Genomic DNA, 10,326 nt, shown 5'->3' on the forward strand with positions numbered 1-10,326 from the left:
ACATGGAGTTGTTCCGTTTGATTTTGTTTAACACACACATACACATTCACACGCGCCCTACCCCCACCCACCTTCCGCCGTAGCACCTCCGCCCGGTCCATCACCCAGGCCAGCAGCTCCGACGTCTGGCTGTAGCTCATGCCGGCTGTAGCAGCAGCCAGCGCCGCAGCCGCCGCCTCGGCTGTAGCAGCAGCCTCCGCCGCCGCCGAGCCGTTTCCGTTGGCACCACCGTTGATGCCGTTTGAACGGTTAGAGCCGTTGCCCAGGACAAAGTTCATAAGGTCGGCGCTGCTGAGCGAGGCCGAGGCGGTTGAGCCGTTACCGTTGGAGCCGTTACCGTTGGAACCGTTGCCGCCGGCGGGCGAGAGCGCGATGGAGGTTAGGATGGCGGTTGCGAGGGCCTCGTGCAGGGGCCGCGGCAAGCCGGCGTGTGGGTCGTCGGGCGAGGCGAAGGGGATGCTGCGAGGAGGGGGGGAGGAGGCAGGCGGAGGGGCAGGGGATGGAGTTCAGGGCAGGTATGAGGTCCGAAGTTCCACACCCGAACACGCACCCAAACATGCAGCCTCAGCCTCAGCCTCAGCACCCTTAACACCCGTTCAACCTCCGCGCTCTGTGGGCTGGGCTTCGAACTAGAGTAAACTAACACATCTTGGCTTCCGGAATGCACCTGCCGCCCCCCCCCCCCCAGTTCGGTTCCAGGACACACACGCCATTCCTCCTCCCGCTCCCTTGACGCCCTCCCCTTTCCCCTCCGCCACAATCCCCCTCCCCTTACCCTCAATCCTCCCCCTCAATTCCCTCTCCCCCCACCTGGTGATGGCGGTGAAGTCGTCTGTGTCGTACGGGTCCAGCGGCGGCAGCGGCACCGCGGGCAGCGTCTCGCGCTCGTCAGCTGCGTGTGTGCGTGCGTGTGTGTGTGGAGAAGCGGGGGGAGCGAGGTGAGTGAGGCGAGAGGTGAGGAGCGAAGTGAGGTGAGGAGATGCAAGTGACATGGGTGACATGAGTCAAGGCAGAGTGGGCTCTTTACTAGCGAGACTGCTAAGCCCTACCCAGCAGACAGCCAAGACCCCCGCGTCCCCCACTCCCGCAGCCCCCCTCTCTCCCACACATACACACAACACGCGCGCACCCTTGAGCAGGCGCCTGTACACCAGCCGCATCAGCGCCAGCTTGGTGAGTCCCTCGGGGTTGCCGCCCAAGATGATGTCGGTGCCGCGACCCGCCATGTTGGTGGCGATGGTCACCGCGCCCGGAAGGCCGGCCTAGGGGGGGGGGGGAGGAGGGGGTGGGGAGGTGGGGGTGGGGAGGTGGGGGTGGGGAGGTGGGGGTGAGGAGGTGGTGAGGAGTAGGTGGGGAGGAGGTGGTGAGTAGGTGGTGAGTAGGTGGTGAGGAGATGGGGCGGGGTGTTTGTAGGATGGGCGGGGTTGGTTTTCCACCTTTTGCCACAGTGAAGATGCAGAGTTGGACGGGTGGATGGGTGGGTGGTTGGGGCAATTGACAGGGACTTTTGTTGCGCCGCCGGCTGGACTGGGGTGTGGAGCCGGAAGTACCCAAGCCCCGCCGCCCCACACGTCTCAGGACACACACACACACACACACACACACACACACACACACACACACACACACACACACACACACACACACACACACACACACACACACACACACAGAGAGAGACACAGACACAGACACAGACACAGACACACACACACACACACAGGCCTCCCAAGACGCAAGCAAGCCCCACACGACACACACACCGCCTCCACACTCCGCCTCACCTGCGCAATGACCTGCGCCTCAACCCGCACCAGCTCCGGCTTGGCATTCAGCAGCGTCACACGCGGCTGTAGCAGCCCCCGAGTGCCGCCGCTACTGCCGCCACCGCCGCCGCCGCCGTAGGCGGCTGTAGCAGCAGCCGACCCGTTGCCGTTGTGGCCGTTGTGACCGTTGTGGCCGTTGTGACCGTTGCGGCCGTTCTTGTTGGAGCCGGAGAGGAGGATGGTGTGGTTGAGGTAGTTGAGCACGAGCTCGGACTCCTGGACGCTGGTGGTGCCGATCAGAACGGGCCTGCGCGACCGCGACGGAAGGACAGCGACAGAGACACAAGGACAACACAAGGTAAAGACGCACAGTAAAGACGGCAACAGGGTATAAGAAGGCACGAGCAGTTGTGTTGACGGAAATGCTCCCCTCACGCTTTCCAAACAAGATCATAAGCGCATGCGCTCCCAATACAGCTTTTGAGCAATTATAACCGTAACCCCCACCTGTGCTGCGCCACCGCCGCCTCCACCTCCTCCGCCAGCGCGTGCATCTTGAGCGCCTTGTCGTAATACAGCCGGGCCTGTGGGGGTGTGTGGGTGGGTGGGGGGTTACATTCATGATTGTTTAAGAAGTAGCGGGGGCGGCGGGGGGAGCAAATCATGCGACACTCTGTAATCAAGCATGGGGGGGGGAGAGGGGGGAGAATGTGTGCATATAAGTCGTCGTTGGCCTGGTGCTGTGTCACCGATACAAAACGATACAACGCACACAGGATCGCTTCCCTTTCCGTCACCCCGCCCCACCGTAACCACCCTCTTTCCCCCCCCCCCCCCACGAGCCTTACTTATCACCACTACTACTCCAGACTACTTGCTTTCAATAGGAACTTAGTATTTTAGCGTTAGCCGCCACGGAAACACGGGGGAACCAGCAGCCTGCCGCTGGCGAAACAACGGTATGGAATGCGTCGCGTGTGCCCGCTGTACCTCTGGACGTCGGCACTTCACTTCATATTTGATACACACCATCCCATGGATGGCTACCCCCCCCCCCCACACACACATAAACTCACGGTGTGGTCTATCCGCCTGCTGGGGCGGTTGGTGGGCACCGGCACCACCTTGATGCCGTACAGCTCGAACAGCTCGGCGGCGGCGGGCTGGGCCGTACCCTGGCGGTTGGGCGGTTGGTGGTGGTTGGTGGCGGTAGGTGGCGGTTAGGGAGGTTGGCGTAACTGCATGGGAGTACCATGGACCGCTCCTTCAAGCCCGCCCTCTCCCCTAAATGAATTTGATCACTCCGTTCCCCATGAACGGCTAACCACCGATAGGTCCCCGCCAACCAGGTGCACTGCCGGGTGATGGTGCACCCAAAACACACACGCCACGCCACGCCTCCCCTTCCCTCCCCCCATCTCCCGCTCCCCCATCTCCCCGCCTCCTCCTCACCGTCATGCCCGCCAGCCAGGCGTACTGCCTGAAGAACAGCTGGAAGGTGATGGTGGCGGTGACCAGGTTCTCGGCCTGGATGGGCAGACCCTCCTTGGCCTCCACAGCCTGTAGCAGGGCAGGAGGAGGGGGGGGGTTTGCGGGTGGGGGGGCGGGGGGTTGCATGGTTACGAATTGGATACCCGATACGAGCAGGTGGGGGGGAGGGAGTTGGGGGAGGCGGCGTGTGGTTGGGCAGGGCGGCTGCAGAGCTCCGGCACATATGCAGGGCACCAGCAGAGCACCCATGAATGGTGCGCACGGCCGGGGGTGCGATGGGGCGCAGCACCAAGCATCCGCACCTCCACTCCCTCCCTCCCACCCCCACCCCCTCCGCCCCCTCACCCATCCCCCCCACCCCCCGGTAAGTCGTGGGTTTTGCTTGTCGCGTCCGCGTGCCTGTCTTGTGCTGTTGTGCGCGCCACCGAGCCCGGGCGGCGACATTTATCGCCGGCGCCGCTCGCCCTGCTGCTCCACGACACCTCGGCCCACATCCCATAAGTATTATCGCTTGCAACTAACGCCTCTGCCTGTGCTCCGCTCGTTTTCGTTGGTTTTGGTTTAGTTTGGGCTGGTATTTACAACCCCCACCTCCCTCCCACCTCCCACCCCACTCCACCCCACTCCACCCACCCCACCTGGTGTATGCCGCCCTGCCAGCGCGTGTTGGCCTTGAGGCGCCCCGTGGACTGGTCCACAATCACCACCTCGCGCTCGCGCAGGATGTAGTCGCGGCCGTTGAGGTACAGCTCGTAGGCCTGAGATTTGGGGGGGGGGGGGAGGTGGGATTGGGGGGAGTTGCAAGGATGCTTGTTGGAAAAGCGGTGCAGTATGCACTGGGTTGGGTGGGTTGTTGATACCAGCCACAACTAAACCAAGCCAAGTTAAACTCGCGCAGCACAGGCACAAGCGTTAGTTACAGGGAGATTGCAAGGATTGGTACAGAGATTATCTACAACCCCCGCCGCCCCCCGGCCCCGCGACTGTTTCCTTCCGGGATTGGTTTAGAGTTATCCCCCACCCGCCCCCCCCCGTCCACCCCTCACCGCCATGGCTGTGGTGGCGAGTCGCCCCCAGGGCACCTCCTCCTCCCACAGGCAGTGCACGTCCGGGTATGGGTCCAGAAAGCGAGCGCCCTGCTCCACTGCAAGGGGGGGGGAAAGGGGGGGAGGTGGAAGGGGGGAGCAGGGCAGGGACAGGGAGGGACAGGGACAGGGAGGGACAGGGACAGGGACGTCACAGGGCCTAGAACTAGGAAGGAATGGCGATGCACAGGCACAGGCTATCAGACGGCGTCCCTGCCTGCTTGTTGGCGGCTCCCATCCCTGCCTCCCTCTGCCTCTTCCCTCTTCCCCGCCTTCTCCGCTCCCCCGCTTCGCTTCTTGTTGATATTTATGTGCGTAATCCGGCCTCACCCAGGTTGAGGAAGATGAGGTAGGTGCCGGCCTCCGTGTAGGACACGGTGCGTGTCTTCTCGTCCACTATGTAGTACCTGCGGGCGCGTGTGATTACGTGCGATGAACGCAGTGGTTATGCTTAGGGGTTGAGGAGCCTCTCATAAGACTGGCGTTGGCAAATAGTGAGGGAGTGTTCAATTCTTGCCGAAGACAGGGGAGAGGCTTCAGTCTCCCCCGCCCCCGGCCCCCGCCCCCGCCGGCCCTGGCCCCCGCCCCTCCTATCGCCGCCTCCCCCAGCCTCCCCCAGCCTCCTCCTCCCCACCCCACAACCAAATACCCACCTGCCCTTGACCGCCTTCTCCACCTCCCGCCGCCGCGTGTCGGACATCGAGGCGGGGGGCTCCGCCGCCAGCGCCGCCTCTACCTCCTGCCCCACCGCCCGCCACAGCTTGCGAACAGCCTGTGTTTTGCCGTGTTTGTTGTCGTGTGTGCGTGTGTTAGAAACGCAGTAGGAGAATCGTGCGTGCGTGTGTTATAGAAAGAGCACAAGGAACCACCAACAGCCTGTGTCTTGTGTCGTGTGTGCGTGTGTTAGAAACCACCACCACGTGTGGAGCACTTCCCCCAAATTGCCTTTCCGTAGTTGCCATGCATTGCCATGCTTTTACCGGTTCGTGGCATCTCTTGGAGCTTACCGTACCACACCCACCAACCAACCGCCAACCACCCCTAACCACCCCTAACCACCCCAACAACCATCTAACCTCCAACCAACCAACCAACAACCACCTCTAACCGCCACGTCACTCACCACGTCCACAGTGTTGACCACGGCCGTGTCGCAGGCCCCCCGGGATGAGATGATCATGGGGTTGCGTGACTCGTCGATGAGGATGGAGTCCACTTCGTCCACGATCGCAAAGTGGAAGCCGCTGTCACGCAGCGTCTGTGTGTGTGGCAGTGGCAGCAGCAGTGGCAGTGGCAGTAGCAGTGACAGTGGCAGTAGCGGGCAGTAGCAAGCAGCAGAGGCAGTGGCAGTAGCAGTGGCAGTAGCAGGCAGCAGAGGCAGTAACAGTAGCGGGCAACATGTGATTCAGCAGGCGGCGGCCGGCGGTGGCGAATTCTGCGGCAGCAGCAGGCGGTGGCGACAAAGCACCCCACCCCATCCTAACTCTTCCCCGACGCCTCCAAAGCAACCCATTGTACGCCCCACGGCCCCTCTACCCTGCTACCCCGCTGAACCCCACCACCTTCTCCTTGTGATGCATTTACCCCTTTCGTCCATGGACGGCTACCCCAAGCCACCACCCACCCACCCAACCCCCTAACGCCTCTGCCTGTGCTCCGCTGGTGTGGCTTGGTTCGGTTGAGTTTGGGCTGGTATTCACAACCCCACCCACACCCACACCCAAGCCCACCCCAGCCCACCCACCAGGTTCGATTTAGTTTGGGCTGGTATTCACAACCCCACCCACACCCAAGCCCACCCCCACCCAGCTACCCCCACCAGGTCTGCGGGGCTGAGGGCGGTGTTGTCCTTGAGGTAGGAGAAGCACAGCTCCTGCCCGGTCACGTACGTCACGTCGCAGGCGAAGGCAGCGCGCGCCGCCGCCACCGGGCAGTTGGACTGCACGGCGGCGCACGTGAGGCCCAGGAAGCGGTACAGCTTGCCCATCCTGTACAGCGTGTGTGTACGGTGCGTGTGTACGGCGTGTGTGTATGGGGTGTGTGTACGGCGTGGGTGTACGGCGCGGTGGGTGTACGGCGTGGTGGGTGTACGGAGGAGAGAAAGTGCCGGTGTGGTGTACGGCGTGTGTGCGCATCCCGGCACGGAGGGGAAAGGGCAACCGGGGCCGGTCCGTTGCACACCCCCCATCGCCACAACCAGCCAACCACTCCAACCACTCCCAACGAACCCAACCATCCCCACCGCTCCAACCACTCCAACCACTCCCAACCAACCCAACCAACCTAACCAACACACCCACCACGCCGCGTCGCGCGCCGCCAGGTAGTCGTTGACGGTTACCACGTGCACGCCCCTGCCCGTGAGCGCGCCCAGGTAGCCGGGCAGGGTGGCCACCAGCGTCTTGCCCTCGCCCGTCGCCATCTCCGCCACCTGACCCTCCGCCAACACCATGCCGCCCACCTGCATGATGAGTTGGGGGTTGGGGTAGAGGGGCGGGGTGGGGTGGGGTTGGGGAGGGGGTGGGAGGGGAGGGGTTGGGGGAGGGCATGGGAGGGGAGGGGAGGCGGGGGGTGGGGGTAGACGGGTCGGGTTTGGTTGGGTTGGGGTTGGGTTGGGGTTGGGGAGGGGAGGGCAGGAGAGGGGAAGGGAGGGGAGGGAGGCGGGAGAGACTTGATGGGAGGGGCCTGCATTGTTCTGCATGTGTTGCCAGTCGACAACCCTGCCCTCCGGTTTGCCTCGTGGTCAATCACCAGACAATCACCAGGCCGCTCCCCTCCTTTCCGCATGTGCTCCGTAGTTTGGCTTGGTTCGGTTTAGTTTGGGCTGGTATCTACAACCCCCCCTCCCCCTTCCCCCTTCCCCCTCTCCCCCCCTTCTTCCCGCCTCACCAGCTGGCAGTCGTAGTGCCTCATGCCCAGCACCCTCCGGCTGGCCTCGCGCACTCGTACACACACGCCACGCCTCCCCCTTCCCCTTCCCCCTCTCCCCCCTTTCTTCCCCCCTCACCAGCTGGCAGTCGTAGTGCCTCATGCCCAGCACCCCCCTGCTCGCCCATACACACACGCCACGCCTCCCCCTCCCCCTTCCCCCCCTCCCCCTCCTCCCTCCCCCCTTCTTCCCCCCTCACCAGCTGGCAGTCGTAGTGCCTCATGCCCAGCACCCGCCGGCTGGCCTCGCGCACCACCGCAAACGCCTCGGCGCGCAGGGAGGCCAGCGGCGCACCCTCCGCCAGCCGCTGCCGGAACTCGTCTGCGAGTGAGAGCGCGTGTATGTGATTTTGTGTGTGTGTGTGTGTGTGTGTGTGTGTGTCTCTGTCTGTGTTAAATCACGAAAGTGTGTGTACATATGCGTGTGTGTCAGGTGAAACAGGATACTCACGTGCGGGTGCCAACCACCAACCGCCACCCACCACCCGGCAACCGCCCGCACTCACTGGTCTTGTTCCTGAGCTGGGCGTTGTTGAGCGCCCTCATGGCCGGCTCCAGGTCGTTGATGGCGATGACGTCCGCGTAGTAGCTGCGGGGGGGGGGTGTCGGGCGTGTGTTGGAGGGATGTGTGTGGGCGCGTGGGAGATGGGTCGGTGCGTGGGAAGATGTGCGTGCGTGGGTTGGGTGTGTGTTTGTGTGTGGAGTTGTTCCACCGTTTGACATGGAAGGACTGGGGTTTAATGACCCCACCCCACCCCAACCCCCACCCCACGTGCCGGCGGTCCCGCCAACACCGCCCTTGACCCTGCCGCCCCTGCCGCCCCGTCCTACCGCCACCGTCGCCACGCAACTGGTCCACGCCCGCCCCCCCAGGGGGCCCGGGCACATCACCCCCCCAACCCCCCAACCCCCGGACGCATCCAGGTGAGTATGTTAGTATAACCTTGCAACTAGTTGGGCGACGGGGTCCGCGCGCGGCTCGCACTGTTGACATGACTTCGGAGCTGCTCTGGACTGCTCCTTCCACCTGCCGCTACACTGCCCAAGCCCGCCCGACTACATACGGTGATGTACAACGACTCGCTTATGCAGCTGCAGCTCTCCTTGCCGCGCGACTGTTTCCTTACGGGATTGGTTCAACGTTAACCCCCCAACCCCCACCAACCACCCACTCACCCACCCACCCACCCACCCACCCACCCACCCACCCACCCACCCACCCCACACACATGCCTTCCAGGCCGCAGCCGAACCCCCACCCACACCCGCTGCAGCCGACCCCCGCAAGACACATCCCGCCCAACCCCCTGCTACTGCTACTGCTGCTGCTGGCGCTGGTGCTTGGCACTACCTAACCCCACGCCTCAAGCGCCTCTCAGGCTCTCCCCCACCTCCCATATGTATTATCGCTTGCAACTAACGCCTCTGCCTGTACTCCGCTCGTTTGTTTTCGTTGGTTTTGGTTTAGTTTGGGCTGGTATTTACAACCCCCCCACCCAGTGCTGCCCACACACACGCCCCCTCACCGCTGCAGCACGCGCTTGCGCCCCAGAGGCGCCTTAGTCATCTGGTCCTGCCAGTGCGCCGGCAGCGAGTACGACTCCGCACCACCGCTGCTACTGCCGCTACTGCCGCCGCCGCCCGCCGCCGCCCCTACAGGGGCAGTAGCAGCCGCCGAGCGCGCCGCGACTGCCGATGCAGCCCTGCCCGACGTGCCGCGCACCGGCGCCGCCGACAGGCCCGCAACCCCCCGGCTACTGCCGCCGCTGCCACTGCTGATGCCGCTGCTACTGCCGTGCAGTGACGCGGCCCAGCCACCAACCAGGCCACTCCGGCCCCTACCGCCACCTATGCTACTGCTCCCGCCCCTGCTACCTCCCCTGCCGCTGGTGCTGCTGCTACTGCTGCTGCTGCTGCTTGGCCCTGGTCCTGCGTCTGCGCAGCTGCACCGCGGCGTGACAGCCGCCGCGCCTGGCAGGCGTGTTCCCTCCAGTGGCCGCCGCCCCACCGCTTCCCCCCAGGTGGCGGCGGCGGCGGCGCCTCTCCCGGACACCGCCGCTCCTGCCGCCGTTGCCGCCGCTGCTGGGGCTGGCGCTGGCGCTACTGCTACTGCCTGTCGGCGGCTGGGCTCCGCGGGCGGCAGTAGCACTGCTGCCGGCGCTGCCGCATCCTGGCAACGCAGGTGGAAGAAGGCAAGGATGATAGCGATGAAGAGGGCAGGGCGAGCGGGGCAAAGCGCCATACGACGTGTGGCACGGTGGGGTGAGTGGTTGTGCTGTTGTCCATGGGCAAACACATACGCACATCCCTGACCCCGTGCCGCCGCTGGCACCCTAAGAAGTCCAACTACTTGAGGCACAGGCCCGAGCGCCGGGATGCGTCCAGAGCTGTGTGGCAGCCACAAGCAGGCCGGGCTGGGTAGTGGGGGACTCGGACGACTGCTGGGTGGCCCAGGTCAGGCGAGGCAGTTGCGCGCGGAATTGGAATTGCGCTCGGTCCTTCCTATTCATGCAAGTGTGCTGAGGTCGTGGACCCCGCTGGCATCAGGCGTGTTCGCGCAGCAGCGCTGAGTACGCGACAGCCCTCCCGCCCACCGAAACACGCCATCGATGGTTGTCCACCGCACGAACACCTGCTGTCAGCGCGCCCACCTGCCGTCCGGTTGTAGACGCGATTGCTTCTACACAGACGTGGCGATTGGTGCCCTGGCGCGGACACGCCGGAGCTGGAACGCCGCGAGGAGCCGCCGAGGCTGACAGGAGTGCCACGGAGCGCATTCTTGCTAATTAATGATAGTTTCTTACAACAATAATAGCTGAAAAGTCGTCGGCCCCATCGGTCGAGGCCAGACCGTGCGTGTTTTGTTTCTCTGAGACAGGTACACGCTTTAGCAGTGCCCTCCTGCAATATCCTGTTGCGCCTACACAGTCGCAGATACAAATTCGATGACGCAGACTGTCAGTCAAAGCTAGGAATCGGCCCCAACGCAATGAACGGCTAATGTGTTGCCAGAACACAAGCCTACGCAGGCGGGGCAAACGTGATCAGGGTAGAGT

At 63.9% G+C, this 10,326-nt stretch overlaps 1 protein-coding gene across 3 annotated transcripts in view; it reads right to left on the reverse strand.

Moving 5' to 3' along the window:
* The window catches only part of CHLRE_11g467711v5 (uncharacterized protein), a 19,096-nt gene extending 8,856 nt beyond the window's left edge, over window positions 1-10,240 (reverse strand). For 2 of the 3 annotated variants that reach the window (XM_043067474.1, XM_043067472.1), the window contains exons 1-18: window positions 9,922-10,240; window positions 8,797-9,440; window positions 7,777-7,859; window positions 7,471-7,592; window positions 6,643-6,803; window positions 6,162-6,330; window positions 5,466-5,600; window positions 4,996-5,114; window positions 4,673-4,749; window positions 4,304-4,401; window positions 3,896-4,015; window positions 3,219-3,326; window positions 2,843-2,941; window positions 2,274-2,350; window positions 1,785-2,073; window positions 1,130-1,262; window positions 811-892; window positions 72-459 (exon numbers count right to left, since the gene is read on the reverse strand). In XM_043067474.1, the coding sequence (XP_042919469.1) occupies window positions 72-459; window positions 811-892; window positions 1,130-1,262; window positions 1,785-2,073; window positions 2,274-2,350; window positions 2,843-2,941; window positions 3,219-3,326; window positions 3,896-4,015; window positions 4,304-4,401; window positions 4,673-4,749; window positions 4,996-5,114; window positions 5,466-5,600; window positions 6,162-6,330; window positions 6,643-6,803; window positions 7,471-7,592; window positions 7,777-7,859; window positions 8,797-9,440; window positions 9,922-10,047 (3,030 nt within the window). In that variant the 5' untranslated portion in view covers window positions 10,048-10,240. Of the gene's footprint in view, window positions 1-71; window positions 460-810; window positions 893-1,129; window positions 1,263-1,784; window positions 2,074-2,273; window positions 2,351-2,842; window positions 2,942-3,218; window positions 3,327-3,895; window positions 4,016-4,303; window positions 4,402-4,672; window positions 4,750-4,995; window positions 5,115-5,465; window positions 5,601-6,161; window positions 6,331-6,642; window positions 6,804-7,231; window positions 7,277-7,470; window positions 7,593-7,776; window positions 7,860-8,796; window positions 9,441-9,921 lie in introns of all 3 variants that reach the window. The other variant, XM_043067473.1, reaches the window with a different exon arrangement.
* Window positions 10,241-10,326: the final 86 nt, after the last annotated feature.

Source organism: Chlamydomonas reinhardtii, chromosome 11 (assembly GCF_000002595.2).
Source record: "Chlamydomonas reinhardtii strain CC-503 cw92 mt+ chromosome 11, whole genome shotgun sequence".
In the NCBI taxonomy this organism is placed as follows: domain Eukaryota; kingdom Viridiplantae; phylum Chlorophyta; class Chlorophyceae; order Chlamydomonadales; family Chlamydomonadaceae; genus Chlamydomonas; species Chlamydomonas reinhardtii.